Genomic DNA, 23,297 nt, shown 5'->3' with positions numbered 1-23,297 from the left:
TCCACAGAAGACCAGCCGTAGGTAATTTTCATGTGGGGTCCAGGGCATTAAGGGAGTGATGTCCGTAGAAGATCAGCTGTAGGTAATTTTAACGTTGGGTCCAGGGCATTAAGGGGGTGACGTCAAGGGTCAAGTTAAGCTGAAGTCCACAGAAGAGCAGCCGTAGGTAATTTTCATGTGGGGTCCAGGGCATTAAGGGAGTGACCCCATGGGTCAAGGAAGGGCAATGTCCGTAGTAGACCAGCCATAGGTAATTATAATGTTGGGTCCAGGGCATTAAGGGAGTGATGTTCGTAGAAGACCAGCTGTAGGTAATTATAATGTGGGGTCCAGGGCATTAAGGGAGTGCCGTCCGTAGAAGATCAGCTGTAGGTAATTATAACGTTGGGTCCAGGGCATTAAGGGGGTGACGTCAAGAGTCAAGTTAAGCTGAAGTCCACAGAAGACCAGCCGTAGGTAATTTTCATGTGGGGTCCAGGGCATTAAGGGAGTGACCCCATGGGTCAAGGAAGGGCAATGTCCGTAGTAGACCAGCCATAGGTAATTATAATGTTGGGTCCAGGGCATTAAGGGAGTGATGTCCGTAGAAGACCAGCTGTAGGTAATTATAATGTGGGGTCCAGGGCATTAAGGGAGTGCCGTCCATAGAAGATCAGCTGTAGGTAATTATAACGTTGGGTCCAGGGCATTAAGGGGGTGACGTCATGGGTCAAGTTAAGGTGAAGTCCTCAGAAGACCAGCCATAGGTAATTATAATGTTGGGTCCAGAGCATTTAGTGACGTCATGTGTCAAGGAAGGGCAATGTCCGTAGTAGACCAGCCGTATGTAATTAAATGTCTCCCCCCGGGGTCAAGGGCATAAAGTGACGTCATGTGTCAAGGCAGGGTGGTGTAGATCAGCTCCAGGTAATTACAGGTCAAGGCAAGGTGATGTCACTTCCCCAACAAAGCAGTGGGTCTAGGGTAGTTAGGCCTTTTGTTTTTATCAAATCTTTGGTGTAAGAATCAATGTTAGTGGTTGAATAAAAATAAATTATAATTTGTAACTTTCGGTTAAGTACTGCTATTAATGAAAAACTTGTGGGTCACACCATCACAGAACTACAATTGCAACACAATACTAAAAGAAAATTTATTGTTATTTTTTGTCTGAATAAAGATTTTTATGTATATTATTCACCATTTCTTATGAACAGATGGAGTAAACCTCCCCTGAGTGAGGCGGCCTTTTTTGTCCTGCATTCTTGTGTTTACCCTGCTTTTTCAGAACGTTTGGCGACTGACTTTGGCTTTTAAAAATATAGTGTAACCAAATAAACAGTTGTGTACAATCAACCTGGGAAGGGGGCTCCCTCCATAAATGTATTCCTTGATGAATAAAATACTGGAATACCAGTAAGTGGATAATACACGAATATTTCACAATCTGAAAACGTTATTGTGAGCACACAACACCAATAAGCATGTCAACAAATCTGAACGGAAGTATGCAAGTTACTCTTATTTTAACACTGTCTGGCTATAAAACTGTACATTGTGTATCTGGACTTGCGTTGCAATCCATTATATTACTTTTCTCCAAGATTTCATTCAATTTACTTTCAATTTCAAATTTGGCAAAATCGTGTATGATCTGAATGGCAAATCATATCAACTCACCGTGAACTCGCCTTTGAACAAACATTAGTCGTTAGAGATACATAATCTTCCGGTTTCCTATCAATTTTCTTTTCAGTTATGATATTGGCCATGACATGAATTGTTTTTTTAACTAAGACACCCATAGATCAGGGAGAAAATATGCAAACAGCTTTTTGCCATTTCTGGCCTATTCTACAAGACAAATACAGATGTAATATTATTCTCTGCGTATGAAACATTGTCCACCATACAGTACACAAACCATTGAATTTGTAAATCATATCTAGAAATGTTTTGTAAAAAAATTAATGTTTTCATTGACAAATTTGCAAATGGCAAAACAAGCACACAAATATTACCGCCATGACCATAACATGTTATGACCATAACATATAACACGAGATGCGCAGTACATTAGTTAAGGGAAGTAACTGCACACTATATTGGATTGTGTTGTTTTTAAGTATTGTAGCATTTCACTCTGGGGGTTGTGTGTGTTCCAGACACAGAATATTTAAGGAATATCTTTTTGGAAAAATGGAAATAAAAACTAAAAGTGCGGCATACTTTGTGATGATGCGGCGGTATATGAGAACCAAGAATGTTTTTAATTAGCCTTGCACACTGCAAGGGTTTAACACTTGTGCCAGCAACAGCAAAACCCTCCCTGATGGATAAACTGGATGTATTTACAAACAACTCCATATGAATAAAAATAGGATCAGAATTTATGCCCAGTTTAGTTACAATATAAAACATTGAGAAATCAGGTTAGTTGATTGTGTTGCATGGAAAACTTGCAGGGCCAATAACCCCCCACCCCTAAACTTAGAGAATTATAATTTTTATCCAACTTTTGAACTAGTCTTTAACTCTCCTCATACAAACAGGTAGTTGCATGTCATTACTGTGTCACTGATGTAATGATCTTGTTGTGCACTTTGTTTCAGCCAATAGAAGATGAGGAGGAAGAAGAGGAAGACATTGACCCAGAGAAGTACTGGGCAGCCATTCACTTCATGGGTGCAGAAAAAGACAAAGCTAGCGAGTATGTGACTATTCTCTTTAATTTCTTTTTCACAATTGTTTTTAATCCATAGTTTATAATTAGTGACCAATTGTTGTATGATTCTGCAGTCAGTAATAAGTTTAAATGAAATCACTGTGACCTATGCTGTCAGGACACAGTGACGCCCAGTTCCCATTTCATCATCTCTTTCAACAAGCAGGTGTCACTAACGACCTACTCTGCCCAGCAATGTGCTCCCAGTTTAACAGGCATTGAGAGTGGTATTGGAATATTGGAATATTGCCGGCCGTGGCATGAAACAACTTTGGCGTTTGCGTCATATCTGTGTTGTCACAACCAAAGCCTATTTACCTGAATTTTAAATATTTATCTATTTACCTTATGTTTCATTATTCATCTTCTTCTTGTTACCTCTCAGTTGGTAACAAAGCTGTTGTAACATATACAAATACTGTTTATATTAGAAATATTTTTGATAGTCAAATAGTTTTATCAAAATATTCCTTAATATTTAAAATATAAAAACTGTATGGTCTGCTGAAATCAACTTGACAAATGTTTAACTATTATGCCTTGACAATGACATGGCTCTGACATGATGGTTGTAATCTTTAGCCCTGGAACAAAAGAAACATATCTTCTATTCTCAGAATAATCCGACAATTAGGAGAAGATGGAGTATATTTAGTCCGGGATGGAGGTGACGGAGGGGTAAGTCTTTTTATTACTCACCCGTGAAGTGATCAGCCATTTAATGACAATACACCATCATCAAACAGTGTTTAATGACGGGAGGGATGGGAGTTTTTTTTCGCATCAGCTGGTCATTGGAATGGGGATGTCGTCAGCAATCTGCTCTACACCCGATGGTATTTGTCACACAACACCAGACATGAACAGACACACTACACATGCATCTCAAAACTGTATTATTGACATAGTTTACTTGAACATGCCAAGTCTGTTAGTTTTTGCAGTTGCCTATTATCTCTCACAGGACTCGTGGAAAAATACGTAGGACATAGTGAGGAGACAGACTCTCACTTCGTTGACCCCTCAACACTCACACACTCAACCACTAAACCACTCACTTACTCACTCAACCAATCGCTTAACCACTAAACCACTCACTCAAACAATCAATCATCCACTAAGCCACTTACTCACTCACTCACTTAACCAATCACTCAACCACTAAACCACTCACTCACTTTCTTCCTCAACAAATCACTCAAATATTGAACAACTTACTCACTCACTCACTCACTTAACCACTAAACCACTTATTCGCCCACTCAATTTCTCCCTCAACCACTCACTAAACCACTCACTCACTCACTCACTTACCCACCCACTCACCCATCCACCCACCCACTCACTCACTCACTCACTCACTCACTCACTCACTCACTCACTCACTCACTCACTCACTCACTCACTCACTCACTCAACCAATCGCTCAATCACTCAATCAATCACTAAACCACTTATTCATTCACTCACTCAACCAATTAGTTAATCACTGAACCACTTACTCACTCACTCAACCAATCACTTAACCACTTAATCACTCAATCACTCAACCAATCACTCAACCAATCACTAAACCTCTTACTCACTCACTCAATCAATCACTCAACCACTGAACTACTAACTCACTCACTCAACCAATCACTCCACCACTAAACCACTCACTCGCCCACTCGCTTTCTCCCTCAACCAATCACTCAACCACTAAACCACTCACTCGCCCACTCACTTTCTCACTCAACCACTAAACCACTAACTTACTCACTCACTCACTCACCCAATCACTAACTCACTTAACCACTAAACTGCTCACTCGCTCTCTCACTTACTCCCTCAACCAATCACTTAACCACTAAACCACTAAACCACTCTCTTACTTACTTACTCAAACAATCACTTAACCACTAAACCACTTAACCACTCACTCACTCAACCACCCATATTAAGGTGACAAGCTGTGATGTTCTGTTTAAAGCGGTGTTAAACCCAACCTAATCACTCACTAACTCATGTTAAGCGGGCCCAACTCACTCACTCTGACAAAACAGTGGGTAGTCATGTTGCTTCATAAAGCAATTCGAAGTCAATAAGATTATGAAGAGTAGGATGTGTAGTAGGGCTGAGATGGGTAACTTGGGTACTCGGGTACTTGGATCGGGTGGGTACTGAGTAGGACCTGGGTACCCACAGGACTCCCGGGACCTGTGGTTTGGCATGTGATATATTGTTTAATGGCACAAATTATCTGGAACTTTATGGTTACACTATAAGTGCCTAATGTTCGAATTTCTTTCTGGCTGTGTACCCATTCCTTCTGACTTTATATGTTTGAATAAAGATAAAACTTCAGTCAACTTCAATGCATGCATGACAAGATAGTTTTATACGAGTATTTTGCCAGGGCTACGTTCAAACAATTCCCTATCAGACATTTGGACCTATCGCTTGGGACCTACAGCTGGTACTCAGGTAGGGTTGGGTAATAGGGGGATGGGTCCCTGGGTAGTGGACTTGGACTCGTCCCAGCCCTAATGTGTAGTGTTTTCAGTGTATCATGGTATGTTCAGTAACTGTTTGTACTGTTTGTGGGTAGTAGACTTGGACTCGTCCCAGCCCTAATGTGTAGTGTTTTCAGTGTATCATGGTATGTTCAGTAACTGTTTGTACTGTTTGTGGGTAGTAGACTTGGACTCGTCCCAGCCCTAATGTGTAGTGTTTTCAGTGTATCATGGTATGTTCAGTAACTGTTTGTACTGTTTGTGGGTAGTAGACTTGGACTCGTCCCAGCCCTAATGTGTAGTGTTTTCAGTGTATCATGGTATGTTCAGTAACTGTTTGTACTGTTTGTGGGTAGTAGACTTGGACTCGTCCCAGCCCTAATGTGTAGTGTTTTCAGTGTATCATGGTATGTTCAGTAACTGTTTGTACTGTTTGTGGGTAGTAGACTTGGACTCGTCCCAGCCCTAATGTGTAGTGTTTTCAGTGTATCATGGTATGTTCAGTAACTGTTTGTACTGTTTGTGGGTAGTAGACTTGGACTCGTCCCAGCCCTAATGTGTAGTGTTTTCAGTATATCATGGTATGTTCAGTAATTGTTTGTACTGATTGTGAGCGTTCTCATTTCAGAAAGTCTTGGTTGTTTTTGCGGGTGATATGCCAAGAAAATTTAAGATAGAATACAAGGTAGGTTTGGTTCTTGTGTTTATTTAAGTTTTGTTAAAGTTTAAGTATTAGTTAATTTTGCAAACCTTTTTTGATTGTATATTCTTCATGCTCGTGTCATTACATGTTAATGTCGCTTAAACTTTATAGCTTATTGAGGTACACTTTAAACCTTACTGAGATACACTTTTAAGCTTATTGAGACACACTTTAAAGCTTACTGAGATACACTTTAAAGCTTACTGAGATACACTTTAAAGCTGATGGCCTCACTCATTATGTGGTATCTAAACATAAAGAAAATGGTGAAAGTTTACAATAACAGAAATCAATCAGTAAGTTTTCTGATTAAGTCAGTTCGCATACATGCATGTGGTACCTCCCAGTCTGTCCGTGAGGCACCTGGATTAGCAGCCCCTATGATCATTTGACTCAGATGGACCTTTTGTCTAGTTATTAACTGGTGATTAAATCCATATGATGAACGATTTAACAATGTAAACTGTAAAGAAAAATTTGGATAGTCTTAACAGGTGCCTGAAGGGTTGAACTTGAAATGAATAATCAGTTGAATACTTATCACTTCCTGAAATGAACTGTTCTCTTCATGTTCTTAGCATGTTTATTCCTACAGAATTTAAAAACGTATATGGATTTTTGGTTAGCAGATTATCAGAAAGTATGTTAAAGCATCAGTATACCTCAAAGTTACCCTATTGAACTCTCGGAAAATAAAAACAAAATATGACCAGGAAGTTCCATCTCCAGAAACAATGCAATGTGTGATTGGTTGATTTCATTGTTGAAATAACAAATTACACGGTCAGGGTTTATCATTGGGTTTCAAAGTAATAAATAAGACTTTTGTTCATTTACCTTTTGGCTGACATCGTGTCTCATTGTGTCTCGTCGGCCTAGAAGAGAACTATCAACACATTGTACTGTGTCAAATTTTGCAAGAATATATCATGTGATTATTTTACACACAATATGGCTAATAGTTTGCTAGTGTCCCAGTTTGGCGATCTAATTTGCATACAACAGTAATAGTCAACCAATGTAGTAAATACACGTTGAGGTCTGAAATGTCAACAATGAGACACATTCAGCACTTCCAAATAGGGTGTACGTTTCTTAGAGCTGGAATGACCCGAACATTCTTTGAATGTCAAATTATCAATATACTACCACAGACAGGGAAAAACACTTTATTTTATTGAAATTAGGGGAGATGATGTTGCGTCAGAATAAACCAGCTGGAATAAACACTCTTGACATTTCTTTGGCTTATTTTGTAACCATACTTATGCTAAATATAAAACTTAGTCGTAAGGAACCCTGATGATTGGTTGGATTGCACACATCAACTGGTCAAGTTACCGATCGTTTATTATCAGTATCTGTTTGTGATTATCTGAGTGATCTTTGATCAAAGTGAAATGGGTAGATTTCTAGATTTATTGTTGGAGGAAGAATGTGAATCACATCCGCTGAAAATTAATATTCACAAATGCCTTGAAAAGATTGAATGTCGCTACTGGCTGTCGGCATCTGTAAAAATCATCTCCTCAGATATCACTTGACCCATGAATTTGCAACTGCAACTGCAATAATTGCATCATTGGCTTTGTGGACATCTTCTCTGGTGTTGGCAGACTGCATCTTCTCAAGTCAAGGGAAGTAACTAACAGTCCAGTTTCCACCCTTGCCAAACTAGGCTGGAATTTCAGGCTCGATCGTAGTGGCACCAGTGGCTATTACCAGTGATGTCCCTTCTTTGTCCTGCCTATAGACCAATCAGATTCCACCTCTCATATCATTTGCATTTGCTTCAAATAAAATGGCGTCACCCAGTGAAGATGATTTAATTGATAATCAAGATCTATGTTGTAATAAAACAGGTCTTACTTTGTGAATTGCAGTGAGCTTTTATGTGTGTAAATGAATAGGAAATATTGAATGGCATTAAAAAATTATTCTACATAGAAGGTGTGTAAGATTTAGAGTTATAACTTTGTCTAAAATAAATTTATATGTTGTATTTTGTATTGCAACAATGCACAATAGTATGTTCATTCTGCAGATTTAGAAACATGGTGGAAATTTAGGAACTTGTTTCATATTTGTGAATATTTTCATCGTCAGTATTTATGCAGAAAATGTTTGCTAAAATTTTCAATGAAAAACATGTGATTAATTATTGTGGCCTAATAGAATCTAATACTGTTACCAGGTTTGGTTTGGTTTTCCACAACATTATTGCCTTGCAAATCATGAGGGGGTGGTGGGTTAGGCTAGTGGTTAATACGTTTGCATGTCATCCCAAAGGCCTGGGTTCGATTTCCCACATAGGTACAATGTGTGAAGCCCATTTCTGGTGTCCCCGCCTTGATATTGCTGGAATATTTTGCTGAAAGCGGTGTAAAGCCATACTTACTCACTCACTCACTCACACATCACAAGACTACATGTTTCATGTTTCATTAATTTCAGAGCAGCTACTACTTTCTAAACAGCAAGAAAGACATCTACTTTGAAACCTTAGAAGAACTAATGCACCACTACTATGACGCCAATTTACCTGGGTACAAAGTGTCTTTAGCAACGCCATTCCAGCTTCATCCAAAGTTCAAGCCTGGTATGATGTAGCCTGCTGTGGGCGCAGTAGCAGGCCTTGAATGTGGACCTCCGTTAAACTGTATGGTGATATGTTTCAAACTTTACTTGGAGGATTCTTGTGAGGGGTGTCATGGAAGCACTAACTGGTGTATGATTCTCAAATCAAAGACTCTTGTGCTGGAAGATACCACCCACCTGGCAGATGTCCTGGAAAGTGAATTCATTTGATGACAGATGATTTCCAGGGGTAGTAACTCTGTTACCAGCTTCGTGATGTGTTTCATTCTCTTCATCTGTTGCTAAGCTGAAAAAGAAAACTGTTTGTTTCTATATTGTTTGAGCATAATCAGCTTAACAACATCCCTTTCTTTCATTGCCAATTATGATATATTATCCACCAAACAACTGAAGTGTATTTAGAGTTGTCTACCCTTGTTTGACTTAAATTTGAAGGATTGACAATTGGATACAAGACAGATTTTATTTCGTCAACTTTCCATGATAAAGGATTTTATTTTTGTTACCAATAAGAGGTCATTGTCAAACACTGCCGTTAGGCTTCCAGACCTAAAGGGCTTAATGCAACTTAGAGATGTCAAGATGAATTCCATCTTTGCATACAACAATATTTTTGTTTCAGCAAGATGTCTAACATTGCATAAACCTATTGCTGCTAGAATTCCATTGTTGCTAGATGACGAGAGTGTTGGATTAGAGTGATGATGATTTAGAAAGATCAAGATCTCTTCATAGGCATATTACAGTTACCGTATTTGCAGAGATTTTATCTTTAGTTACATATTTTAATTTCATATTTTAGATACTTTTATATACTATAGCAGCATCAACATTTTTGTTGGTAATGATTAATGGCTACTCGCCTATGTGAGCTGAACATATCATGTCTAAAGGCAGTGTCTAGTTTATGAACAACAAATATTAACAAAGTCTTTGGTACTTTCTAAATGGACCAGTTACAAGAAAAATAGTTAGGCTTGGTCTGTTATTGCGAAGGGGTAGGGAGGGGGTCTTTTTTTGTTTCACTAATGAAAACAATTTCACTCTCCTAATGTTTGTTATATTTACATGACCCTCCCTAAAAAAGACAAAATGAAAACGAACTTTATGTTTTATTATAGAATGTCCATTTGTTATCAAAATAATTCATCCAGATCCTTATGGTTAATTCTGACCGATAGACAAGGGAGGTGGATGCTGGGAAACACTGAAAGTAGTACCTACGTAAGTTTTAGTATCTGCATATTTATCCGTATATGACCCTTACCGATACGGTTTTTATCCATTGACTTTATCTTGCTGATAAGACCAACTCATTGTATAATAAATATTCTGAACAGGATGGTGCAACATCAAGGTCAGTAGCCAGTGGTTGTTTAAGCAGAACTCTTTTATTTATGCCCAAATATTATTAAATTAATTGCGTGTACAAATACAATTTGTTTTTATGTCCAGAGAATGATGCCAGGGGTGAATTGAATTTAAGCACAAAATATCTGTTCAGCCAAATACATTAGTTTTCATTTCATTTGTTCAGGGTGTTTTAAAGTTAATTAGACAGGCCATTCCGTGAAACAAGGAAACCCTTGTTCTGGCCTCGTGCTGTGTGTGTAATACTGGTGAGTAAATGATGTGTACAAGATCAAACGTACGCTTGCAACTGTTTGACACATTCGAGGTCACTCCAAAAAAGTCATGTTAGTCTTCACTTAAAAAATGTCTTGATTATTTTAGAAGTCTTAAGTCATGTTTGTGTAGTAATTTAATACCTATAAGCCATTTGTCAAAAGACTTGGGGCGGTGGGATAGCCTAGTGGTTAAAGCATTTGCTCATCACGCCGAAGACCTGGGTTCGATTTTCCCACATGGGTACAATGTGTGAAACCCATTTCTGGTGTCCCCCGCTGTGATATTGCAGGAATATTTCTAAGAGCGACATAAAACCATACTTACTCACTCACTTACTCAAAAGACTTAGATAACTTTGCAGTTTAGATTGAAGGTTTGTTGATGACCAGAGTAGCAGCAACCCCAAGAAAAGGAATGTCAGTTGGAAGTGGTTTGTATGAATATGTTTGTAAGTCTTACTTCTTGCTAATTACTGCTAGTCAAACAGTATTTACTTTATAAACCACATTGCATAATGAAGCACCTGTTGACATACAGATGTAGTTCCCCATAGCTGTGCTTAGAAAACAGATTTAATACACATCAGGGATAGGCTAAAACCAGTGTAGTTAGTGTTGCAGGAAAGTGACCCGGAGCCCAGTGCTGGTGTTACCTGTTATACTGTGTCACCTGATGGCACCCTGGATATTGTACTGTTACACATGTCCACAGTTCATTCCATAATATATCATGCATGAAGTACAAGTGACACATTTTGAAATATCTATAAACTATTTTATGGTTGTTGTACGAGCATGTAGTGGAGGGCCATTGAATGCAGCTTGCTTGCCCCACTTCCTGTTTCAAAACATGGTGTCTTCTGTTCAGCTGCCCATGTAATACAGGAATATGTCTTTTTCAATACTTAATGTTTTTCTCAGGGGAGTCCAAATGTTGACCAGTAAACCCTCAAACTATGTTATTGATGATAAACATCCATTTAAGGGGAGGGCATCTGTTGGGAGAACAGATATTTATTGCCTGTTCAATATTCCAAGTGGGACCTACGAAGGAATAGTGTAGTTGTGGTGACTGATAAGTCTGGAAACTATTACTTATACTGAGTAAGGAACATGGGAAGCCATGTGGTGACTGATAAGTCTGGAAACTATTGCTTATACTGAGTAAGGAACATGGGAAGCCATGTGGTGACTGATATGTCTGGAAACTATTACTTATACTGAGTAAGGGACACGGAAAGCCATGTGGTGACTGATATGTCTGGAAACTATTACTTTTACTGAGTAAGGAACATGGGAAGCCATGTGGGGACTACAGGTGGCTGTGCGGAGTTGTACCATGCTCTGCTGGGTTTGAATCCCAGATTGTCCCTAACCCTGATACACACCCATGTGCCCTTCGCTGACATGTGTAAGTGTGTAACACCTGCGCCACTGTGGACATGTCCCCCTCATTAGACTGATCCACTGGGATGTAACTGTTGAAAACAGTGTTGCAACTCACTCACTCACTGATAGTGGGTCAACAATGCATGACATGTTTGGAGCAAACTGAAGAAGCAGACATACTGTTTTCACAAGTGCAACATTTTAGTGTTTGTAATATAATATCTATATTATTCTGTGTCAATGATTGAGCATATATTTTATTTGTGTATTTTTTTTGTATTGTCAGTGTGATGCAATCTGAACTGTTGAAACATGTAACTCTGATTCAAAGCCCGAAATCACTACTTTTTAACAGTTAATGACTACTTCTCTTCATCACAAGTTTTGACATGGCAGGATATCCATTTGAAACCATCATGCTTCAAGTTTCTTGGCATTGAATACTTTAGAACAATGGTAAATCTGAAAATTAATGTCTTTGTCAGCAGCACTCTGGTTGTAAAGGTGTGACAAGTTCCATGTGTTTACCCCAGTAGAGAGAAGTACATGTATGACTACCCTTGTATACAGACATGTTGATTTACTGTAATATATGTTAAATACTGCAGATATTTGCATTGTAAACATATTGTACACTTAATTCCAAGGAATATAGGCTTTTATTCTTTTACATCACTTTAACTGCTGATTTTCTCATCACAACATGCACAGTGCTTTAGAACAAAAAAAATGTTCAAAAGAAATCATAGCATATACTGATGGAAAAAAGTAAGGGAATGCCTGGTAATATTGCAGTTGTATATACACGCTGTGGTCAATACAAGGTTTATGTGAAGCTAGGATTTAGTATCTTCTCTACTTTGCCAAACATGGAAGTAGCAAGCGAGTTTGACTTTACGCCACTTTTAGCAATATTCCAGCAATATCACGGTGGGGGACACCAGAAATGGGCTTCACACATTGTACCCATGTCGGGAATCAACTGGGGGTTTTCAGTGTGACAAGCGAACGCTTTAACCACTAGGCTACTAACATGGAAGTACTGTCTGTGCATGTAGTGTGTTCACTAAAAATATCCTGCTATTTGACATAATAATGCTTATCTGTAGGGTTCTTCCTTTACAGTTGCCACGGTTATTATGTTTCTAAGTTTGTCAGCACAATACTGCTGCTACGTTTCAGCAATGTCTAAGGCCTGCATCACTTTTGCCTAGCCTCCCACATCATGCTGACAGAAAGTTATATTGTTCACAGGGGTGATAAAACAAACTCACTCACCTTCTTGTTCCATTACTTCTTCCATCAGTATATGTTCAGCTGTCAAAATGCTATTTTTATCTATTACCTATTAGCCTGGTTGAGTTTACTATATACCTAGAGGTATGTTACAGTTGATTAGTCACACTATCTGCTGCCTGCCAATGTGACAATAATCTCAACTCTGTTCTATGATTTTAGTGATTGTTTAAATAAAGTGAAGACGTATGACAGTACTTATGAAATAACTTCTTTCTTTCTTTTGGATATCTGTGCAAATAAATTTAAGGAATAGCTTCTTGCCTTTTATAAGTATAATATACTTGGCACAACACGGAACATGTCAGTGAACCTACTTGTGTCATTACAGATTGAAATCTGTGAAGATCCGGGGTAGAATAGGCCTTCAGCAACCCATGCTTGTCTCCCCCAGTGAAAATCCGGGGTAGAATAGGTCTTCAGCAAACCATGCTTGTCGTAAGAGGCGACTAACGGGATCTGGATCGGGTGGTCAGACTCGCCGATGCATGATGCATGTCATCGTGTCACAATTGCGTGGATCGATGCTCGTGATGTCAATCACTGGATTGTCTGGTCCTGACTCGATTATGTACAGACAGTCGTCATACAGTTGGAATATTGCTGAGTGCAGCGTTAAACAACAAACAAACAAAACAAACAATTGCCTACACTATGACATCAGGGTAGTTTTACTTACATAGCAGATCAAGGATGTAGTGTAATCGATTATTTTATAGGTTCAGTTAATGTTCACAATTGTTGTCAATCCATGTGAACTGACTATAAAAGTCCAGTTTCCACCCTTGCCGAACTAGGCTGGTATTATGGAGTTACATTTTGGCTGGACTAACGAGTCTATGCATAGTCCAATCAAAATCGCGCTACGAAATTGAAATCCGGTTCGTTAATTGTCATGCAGATTTCGGTCGACTGCAGGATTTGCAAAGCATGTGCACCGCTAACTTGTTGTCAACAGATATTCTCTAAATCTTTTCATGTTTTTAATCCAGGAGCTCACGTGATTTGATGCACTTCACTATGTAAGACTCGTTTTATCACAATATAGATCTTGATTATCGATCATATCGTCTTGACTGGGTGCCACCGTTTTGTTTGAAGCAAATGCAAGTGATACGAGAGGTGGAATCTGATTGGTCCATAGAAGAGGTATAGAAGGGACATAACTCGTAATAGTGGCGCTACGATCGAACCCAGGAATTCCAGCCAAGTTCGGCAAGGGTGGAAACTGGACTAAGTCAGTTAACTCTCTTGCCTCGGGAGGATGTGTTTGTAGATACAAGAGTTGAGTTAAAACATGTGCCAGTATGTCTACATTTGGACATATTTCTCCCTAAAGTATCTACAAGGGATGATTATCTTTCCACCAAAACAAACAGCTATAAATGGAACCCTCGTGAGCGTGATGTGTTTATAGGAAGTATAACAAATCTGTCTTTTAACGAGCTTATTGATCTTTTAACTTTTGATTTTAATCTTGCCCTCGAAAACTTTCTTAATGTTGGTCTTAGTGCCGCTGAATGTATGAAGGTACCTTAGGTTCACCCTGAAATACAGGGTTTTATAACATTGAATGCAGACGAGCAAAACGGGAAGCAAGGCGATACATGAGGAAATTCAAAGAAGAAATCTAACGAAAATAAGTTAATCTTTTGTAAAATGAGAAACAATTATAAACGTGTTTGCAGAACAGCAAAATCAAACTTTCAATTTATGACACGAACAAAACTAAAGCTATCTCTATCTGATTCAACCACATTTTGGAAAGAGTTACGGAGTATATCAGGTCGCAGGGAAACAAAGAATAACATAAGTAAAGAGTGCTGGTTTGATTATTTTACAAAGGTTTTTCAGTGTACAGATGTATTACATGCTGAAGTCGAATACCAATATCATGAAGATTTTATACTTGATGATATTGACCAGGTATTTTGGAGTCGCCCATTACCGACTCAGAAATCCACAAGGCTATAAATCGTTCAAGAAATGGCAAATCCCCTGGTGTTGATCACGTGGTCATTGAAATGTTAAAATGTTGTGAAAATGAAATTACTCCTTTCCTATAAAATTTGTTCAATAAGTTATTTGATTCTGGATTATTTCCTGAGAACTGGACGAAAGCTAACATCCTTCCACTACACAAGAAAGGTAACAAAAATAATCCAGATAACTTTAGAGGGATATCTCTTTTTTGTACAATTTGTAAGGTTTACACAAGTGTCTTAAACTCTAGACTTACAAACTGGGTTAATATAAGAAGTAAATTACCCGAGACACAATCAGGCTTTAGACAGGGATATTCTCCTGCTGATCACATATTCTCGTTGAATGCAATTGTTAAAAAAGAAAAGCGAAATTATACGTTGCTTTTGTGGATTATAAAAAAGCGTTTGATTCAGTAAACCACCTTAAGCTATGGGAGTGTCTGCACGATGTAGGCTTGGGTGGAAAGATGAGAGCACTTAAGGGAATCTATGCCTCCGTGAAAGCGTGTGTGAAATATTATGATAACATTTATACAGAATATTTTGATAGTCCTAACGGAGTTAAGCAAGGCCGTATATTAAGCCCTCTATTATTTTCCTTTTTCATCAATGGACTGTCAAATGATGTTTCATCTCATGGGAAACACGGTTTACAATTATTTCCAGACTTGTTTGAAACATTATTATTGTTTGACGATGATGTTATTCTTGTCTCTGACACAGTAACTGGTTTACAGAACCAACTTAATATTCTTGAAAAGTTTGCAGATTCACATGGATTAACGGTAAATTTAGATAAAACGAGTGTTGTTGTATTTATCTGTTCGGTTATCTGTTAATGAGAAATGGTTCTATAAAGGCAAACGTGTTTCAACCGCCAAATCCTATAGATATCTTGGGTTTGTATTCTCATATACTTCAAAGATGAACCGGTGTGTTTCAGATCTAGCATCAAGGGGTTAACGAGCTTTAATGGAAATACAGTTCGCAATCTACTGAAGATTAGTTTTGTTGACACTTCATTTTTTTTAAAAATATTCGGTACTCCGATTCAACCTATTCTTTTATATGGTGCGGAAATATGGGGTGTAGACAGATTTGAAAATTTTTTTAGAACAAGTGCATATAATGTCTTGTAAGAGGTTTCTTTATGTTGGTTTGCAAACACCAAATGTTATTGTGTATGGGGAATGCGGTCGATCGATACCAACTATATATAAATGCTATGTGTCGTTCTGTAAAGTATTGGCTAAAAATGATTGAAATGGATGAAGATAGGATACCAAGAAAATCTTCTACTCACGCACGTATGCCACACACAAAATTCGATTTACGCGGCGTTGAACCCAATTTCACCTCAACTCTAGGTATTAACTTCCTCCTGACTTCCAAACATGGGTTTTGAGCATGATTTAGGGTGTGGAGTTGGCGCATTATGAATATGCACACGGTATGTATTTTCATTAGCTGGACCAGCATTTCCAACTGGCATAATTGATAAATACTAATCAACGTAAGAATAATATCCATTGTTGTTCTTCTGGTAACAGTCGAACGGAACATGTGTTAACATGAACTATCTCTCTTTCTAAATGTAATATGTCATAAATACACCACCCTGAAAACATTCACAGTGAAAAACAGAACCGAGTCTCAGGATGTTCTCTGCTCTTGGCATCCCACCGTGGAGCCTTTTCCAATGTGTCCGTCCCAGTGGTGATTTCAGAACAGAACCTACACTGGTCGTAGGTGCTGACTTAAATGGATCGGGTGGTCAGACTCGGCGACATGGTTGATGGGGGGCATGGTTAAAACTTTGTTTTAAAGACAACAAAGAAGAATCTGTCATGTTTAACATTCGTTCTGTCGTGAACGTTAACTGAACTTACGTAGCACCATTACCCCAGCCATCATTTGAGACCTACTGAAAGTTTGCGAAGTAGATCCAATTGATGGAAAACAACCCCTATAATATATTATTGTAGGGATGACTCCGACTTAGGTTGTGAAGCATCCTACACTTGTACACTTGTACAATATGAAGAACATTCTTCTTGACGCCTCTTCGTATGATTCTAACCCGACATCAATCACACAAGTGACACAGAATTCTTCTTCGTGAAGGTGTTGATAATATTTACATGGACAGCCCCAACTGCGGAGATCAATGCTCATGATGTCAATCCCTGGATTGTCTAGTACAGACTCCATTATTTATATACCTGGAATATTGTGGTGACAGTGATGGCCATTAAGTTCTCAAAAGGAGGAGTTTTACTCACATTAAGATTCTGTCACAAAGTTTGACAACACATTGGTCACGTTTACATCTGATTCTTATTTACATTACGGCGATACATATACTTGCGACGTATGAAAACTGTTCTATTAGTTGTAGCAATGGTGTCTGTTTCAGTGGCCCCACTCTCAATGTAGTAGTGACATGTGACAATTGTTGTATCAGTTGTAGCAATGGTGTCTGTTTCAGTGGCCCCACTCTCAATGTAGTAGTGACATGTGACAATTGTTGTATCAGTTGTAGCAATGGTGTCTGTTTCAGTGGCCCCACTCTCAATGTAGTAGTGACATGTGACGATTGTTGTATTAGTTGTAGCAATGATGTCTGTTTCAGTGGCCCCACTCTCAATGTAGTAGTGACATGTGACAATTGTTGTATCAGTTGTAGCAATGGTGTCTGTTTCAGTGGCCCCACTCTCAATGTAGTTGTGACATATGACAATTGTTGTATCAGTTGTAGCAATGGTGTCTATTTCAGTGGCCCCACTCTCAATGTAGTAGTGACATGTGACAATTGTTGTATCAGTTGTAGCAATGGTGTCTGTTTCAGTGGCCCCACTCTCAATGTAGTAGTGACATGTGACAATTGTTGTATTAGTTGTAGCAATGGTGTCTGTTTCAGTGGCCCCACTCTCAATGTAGTAGTGACATGTGACAATTGTTGTATCAGTTGTAGCAATGGTGTCTGTTTCAGTGGCCCCACTCTCAATGTAGTAGTGACATATGACAATTGTTGTATTAGTTGTAGCAATGGTGTCTGTTTCAGTGGCCCCACTCTCAATGTAGTAGTGACATGTGACAATTGTTGTATTAGTTGTAGCAATGGTGTCTGTTTCAGTGGCCCGAACTCTCAATGTAGTAGTGACATGTGACAATTGTTGTGTCAGTTGTAGCAATGGTGTCTGTTTCAGTGGCCCCACTCTCAATGTAGTAGTGACATGTGACGATTGTTGTATTAGTTGTAGCAATGGTGTCTGTTTCAGTGGCTCCACTCTCAATGTAGTAGTGACATGTGACAATTGTTGTATCAGTTGTAGCAATGGTGTCTGTTTCAGTGACTCCACTGTCAATATGGTTGTGACATGTGACAATTGTTGTATCAGTTGTAGCAATGGTGTCTGTTTCAGTGGCCCCACTCTCAATGTAGTAGTGACATGTGACAATTGTTGTATCAGTTGTAGCAATGGTGTCTGTTTCAGTGACTCCACTGTCAATATGGTTGTGACATGTGACAATTGTTGTATCAGTTGTAGCAATGGTGTCTGTTTCAGTGGCCCCACTCTCAATGTAGTAGTGACATGTGACAATTGTTGTATCAGTTGTAGCAATGGTGTCTGTTTCAGTGGCCCCGCTCTCAATGTAGTAGTGACATGTGACAATTGTTGTATCAGTTGTAGCAATGGTGTCTGTTTCAGTGACTCCACTCTCAATGTAGTAGTGACATGTGACAATTGTTGTATCAGTTGTAGCAATGGTGTCTGTTTCAGTGGCCCCACTCTCAATGTAGTAGTGACATGTGACGATTGTTGTATTAGTTGTAGCAATGGTGTCTGTTTCAGTGGCCCCACTCTCAATGTAGTAGTGACATGTGACAATTGTTGTATCAGTTGTAGCAATGGTGTCTGTTTCAGTGGCCCCACTCTCAATGTAGTAGTGACATGTGACAATTGTTGTATCAGTTGTAGCAATGGTGTCTGTTTCAGTGACTCCACTGTCAATATGGTTGTGACATGTGACAATTGTTGTATCAGTTGTAGCAATGGTGTCTGTTTCAGTGGCCCCACTCTCAATGTAGTAGTGACATGTGACAATTGTTGTATCAGTTGTAGCAATGGTGTCTGTTTCATTGGCCCCACTCTCAATGTAGTAGTGACATGTGACAATTGTTGTATCAGTTGTAGCAATGGTGTCTGTTTCAGTGGCCCCACTCTCAATGTAGTAGTGACATGTGACAATTGTTGTATCAGTTGTAGCAATGGTGTCTGTTTCAGTGGCCCCACTCTCAATGTAGTAGTGACATGTGACAATTGTTGTGTCAGTTGTAGCAATGGTGTCTGTTTCAGTGGCCCCACTTTCAATGTAGTAGTGACATGTGACAATTGTTGTATCAGTTGTAGCAATGGTGTCTGTTTCAGTGGCCCCACTCTCAATGTAGTAGTGACATGTGACAATTGTTGTATTAGTTGTAGCAATGATGTCTGTTTCAGTGTCCCGAACTCTCAATGTAGTAGTGACATGTGACAATTGTTGTGTCAGTTGTAGCAATGGTGTCTGTTTCAGTGGCCCCACTCTCAATGTAGTAGTGACATGTGACGATTGTTGTATTAGTTGTAGCAATGGTGTCTGTTTCAGTGGCTCCACTCTCAATGTAGTAGTGACATGTGACAATTGTTGTATCAGTTGTAGCAATGGTGTCTGTTTCAGTGACTCCACTGTCAATATGGTTGTGACATGTGACAATTGTTGTATCAGTTGTAGCAATGGTGTCTGTTTCAGTGGCCCCACTCTCAATGTAGTAGTGACATGTGACAATTGTTGTATCAGTTGTAGCAATGGTGTCTGTTTCAGTGACTCCACTGTCAATATGGTTGTGACATGTGACAATTGTTGTATCAGTTGTAGCAATGGTGTCTGTTTCAGTGGCCCCACTCTCAATGTAGTAGTGACATGTGACAATTGTTGTATCAGTTGTAGCAATGGTGTCTGTTTCAGTGGCCCCACTCTCAATGTAGTAGTGACATGTGACAATTGTTGTATCAGTTGTAGCAATGGTGTCTGTTTCAGTGGCCCCACTCTCAATGTAGTAGTGACATGTGACAATTGTTGTATCAGTTGTAGCAATGGTGTCTGTTTCAGTGACTCCACTCTCAATGTAGTAGTGACATGTGACAATTGTTGTATCAGTTGTAGCAATGGTGTCTGTTTCAGTGGCCCCACTCTCAATGTAGTAGTGACATGTGACAATTGTTGTATCAGTTGTAGCAATGGTGTCTGTTTCAGTGGCCCCACTCTCAATGTAGTAGTGACATGTGACGATTGTTGTATTAGTTGTAGCAATGGTGTCTGTTTCAGTGGCCCCACTCTCAATGTAGTAGTGACATGTGACAATTGTTGTATCAGTTGTAGCAATGGTGTCTGTTTCAGTGGCCCCACTCTCAATGTAGTAGTGACATGTGACAATTGTTGTGTCAGTTGTAGCAATGGTGTCTGTTTCAGTGGCCCCACTCTCAATGTAGTAGTGACATGTGACAATTGTTGTATTAGTTGTAGCAATGGTGTCTGTTTCAGTGGCCCAACTCTCAATGTAGTAGTGACATGTGACAATTGTTGTATCAGTTGTAGCAATGGTGTCTGTTTCAGTGGCCCCACTCTCAATGTAGTAGTGACATGTGACAATTGTTGTGTCAGTTGTAGCAATGGTGTCTGTTTCAGTGACTTCACTGTCAATATGGTTTGTGACATGTGACAATTGTTGTATCAGTTGTAGGAATGGTGTCTGTTTCAGTGGCCCCACTCTCAATGTAGTTGTGACATGTGACAATTGTTGTATTAGTTGTAGCAATGGTGTCTGTTTCAGTGGCCCCACTCTCAATGTAGTAGTGACATGTGACAATTGTTGTATCAGTTGTAGCAATGGTGTCTGTTTCAGTGGCCCCGCTCTCAATGTAGTAGTGACATGTGACAATTGTTGTATCAGTTGTAGCAATGGTGTCTGTTTCAGTGGCCCCACTCTCAATGTAGTAGTGACATGTGACGATTGTTGTATTAGTTGTAGCAATGGTGTCTGTTTCAGTGGCCCCACTCTCAATGTAGTAGTGACATGTGACAATTGTTGTATCAGTTGTAGCAATGGTGTCTGTTTCAGTGGCCCCACTCTCAATGTAGTAGTGACATGTGACAATTGTTGTGTCAGTTGTAGCAATGGTGTCTGTTTCAGTGGCCCCACTCTCAATGTAGTAGTGACATGTGACAATTGTTGTATAAGTTGTAGCAATGGTGTCTGTTTCAGTGGCCCCACTTTCAATGTAGTAGTGACATGTGACAATTGTTGTATTAGTTGTAGCAATGGTGTCTGTTTCAGTGGCCCCACTCTCAATGTAGTAGTGACATGTGACACTTGTTGTATTAGTTGTAGCAATGGTGTCTGTTTCAGTGGCCCCACTCTCAATGTAGTAGTGACATGTGACAATTGTTGTATCAGTTGTAGCAATGGTGTCTGTTTCAGTGGCCCCACTCTCAATGTAGTAGTGACATGTGACAATTGTTGTGTCAGTTGTAGCAATGGTGTCTGTTTCAGTGGCCCCACTCTCAATGTAGTAGTGACATGTGACAATTGTTGTATTAGTTGTAGCAATGGTGTCTGTTTCAGTGGCCCCACTTTCAATGTAGTAGTGACATGTGACAATTGTTGTATTAGTTGTAGCAATGGTGTCTGTTTCAGTGGCCCCACTCTCAATGTAGTAGTGACATGTGACACTTGTTGTATTAGTTGTAGCAATGGTGTCTGTTTCAGTGGCCCCACTCTCAATGTAGTAGTGACATGTGACAATTGTTGTATCAGTTGTAGCAATGGTGTCTGTTTCAGTGGCCCCACTCTCAATGTAGTAGTGACATGTGACAATTGTTGTGTCAGTTGTAGCAATGGTGTCTGTTTCAGTGGCCCCACTCTCAATGTAGTAGTGACATGTGACAATTGTTGTATTAGTTGTAGCAATGGTGTCTGTTTCAGTGGCCCCACTTTCAATGTAGTAGTGACATGTGACAATTGTTGTATTAGTTGTAGCAATGGTGTCTGTTTCAGTGGCCCCACTCTCAATGTAGTAGTGACATGTGACACTTGTTGTATTAGTTGTAGCAATGGTGTCTGTTTCAGTGACCCGAACTCTCAATGTAGTAGTGACATGTGACAATTGTTGTGTCAGTTGTAGCAATGGTGTCTGTTTCAGTGGCCCCACTCTCAATGTAGTAGTGACATGTGACGATTGTTGTATTAGTTGTAGCAATGGTGTCTGTTTCAGTGGCTCCACTCTCAATGTAGTAGTGACATGTGACAATTGTTGTATCAGTTGTAGCAATGGTGTCTGTTTCAGTGGCCCCACTCTCAATGTAGTAGTGACATGTGACAATTGTTGTATCAGTTGTAGCAATGGTGTCTGTTTCAGTGACTCCACTGTCAATATGGTTGTGACATGTGACAATTGTTGTATCAGTTGTAGCAATGGTGTCTGTTTCAGTGGCCCCACTCTCAATGTAGTAGTGACATGTGACAATTGTTGTATCAGTTGTAGCAATGGTGTCTGTTTCAGTGACTCCACTGTCAATATGGTTGTGACATGTGACAATTGTTGTATCAGTTGTAGCAATGGTGTCTGTTTCAGTGGCCCCACTCTCAATGTAGTAGTGACATGTGACAATTGTTGTATCAGTTGTAGCAATGGTGTCTATTTCAGTGGCCCCGCTCTCAATGTAGTAGTGACATGTGACAATTGTTGTATCAGTTGTAGCAATGGTGTCTGTTTCAGTGGCCCCACTCTCAATGTAGTAGTGACATGTGACAATTGTTGTATCAGTTGTAGCAATGGTGTCTGTTTCAGTGGCCCCACTCTCAATGTAGTAGTGACATGTGACGATTGTTGTATTAGTTGTAGCAATGGTGTCTGTTTCAGTGGCCCCACTCTCAATGTAGTAGTGACATGTGACAATTGTTGTGTCAGTTGTAGTAATGGTGTCTGTTTCAGTGGCCCCACTCTCAATGTAGTAGTGACATGTGACAATTGTTGTGTCAGTTGTAGCAATGGTGTCTGTTTCAGTGGCCCCACTCTCAATGTAGTAGTGACATGTGACAATTGTTGTAGTAGTTGTAGCAATGGTGTCTGTTTCAGTGGCCCCACTCTCAATGTAGTAGTGACATGTGACAATTGTTGTATTAGTTGTAGCAATGGTGTCTGTTTCAGAGGCCCCGCTCTCAATGTAGTAGTGACATGTGCCAATTGTTGTGTCAGTTGTAGCAATGGTGTCTGTTTCAGTGGCCCCACTCTCAATGTAGTAGTGACATGTGACGATTGTTGTATTAGTTGTAGCAATGGTGTCTGTTTCAGTGGCTCCACTCTCAATGTAGTAGTGACATGTGACAATTGTTGTATCAGTTGTAGCAATGGTTTCTGTTTCAGTGGCCCCGCTCTCAATGTAGTTGTGACATGT

The 23,297-nt window shown here is 39.5% G+C and overlaps 1 protein-coding gene across 3 annotated transcripts in view; it reads left to right on the top strand.

Annotated features, from left to right (window-relative positions):
* The window catches only part of LOC124126793 (SH3 domain-binding protein 2-like), a 64,891-nt gene extending 51,881 nt beyond the window's left edge, over positions 1-13,010 (top strand). For all 3 annotated transcript variants that reach the window (XM_048402572.1, XM_048402570.1, XM_048402571.1), the window contains 4 exons: positions 2,592-2,689; positions 3,322-3,382; positions 5,828-5,884; positions 8,357-13,010. In XM_048402572.1, the coding sequence (XP_048258529.1) occupies positions 2,592-2,689; positions 3,322-3,382; positions 5,828-5,884; positions 8,357-8,512 (372 nt within the window). In that variant the 3' untranslated portion in view covers positions 8,513-13,010. The remainder of the gene's footprint in view (positions 1-2,591; positions 2,690-3,321; positions 3,383-5,827; positions 5,885-8,356) is intronic.
* The last annotated feature ends 10,287 nt before the right edge of the window (positions 13,011-23,297 follow it).

The sequence above is a fragment of the Haliotis rufescens genome, unplaced genomic scaffold (assembly GCF_023055435.1).
Source record: "Haliotis rufescens isolate VD_foot unplaced genomic scaffold, xgHalRufe1.0.p SCAF_27, whole genome shotgun sequence".
Taxonomy (NCBI): Eukaryota; Metazoa; Mollusca; class Gastropoda; order Lepetellida; family Haliotidae; genus Haliotis; species Haliotis rufescens.
This window is presented reverse-complemented; position numbering and strand designations above follow the sequence as displayed.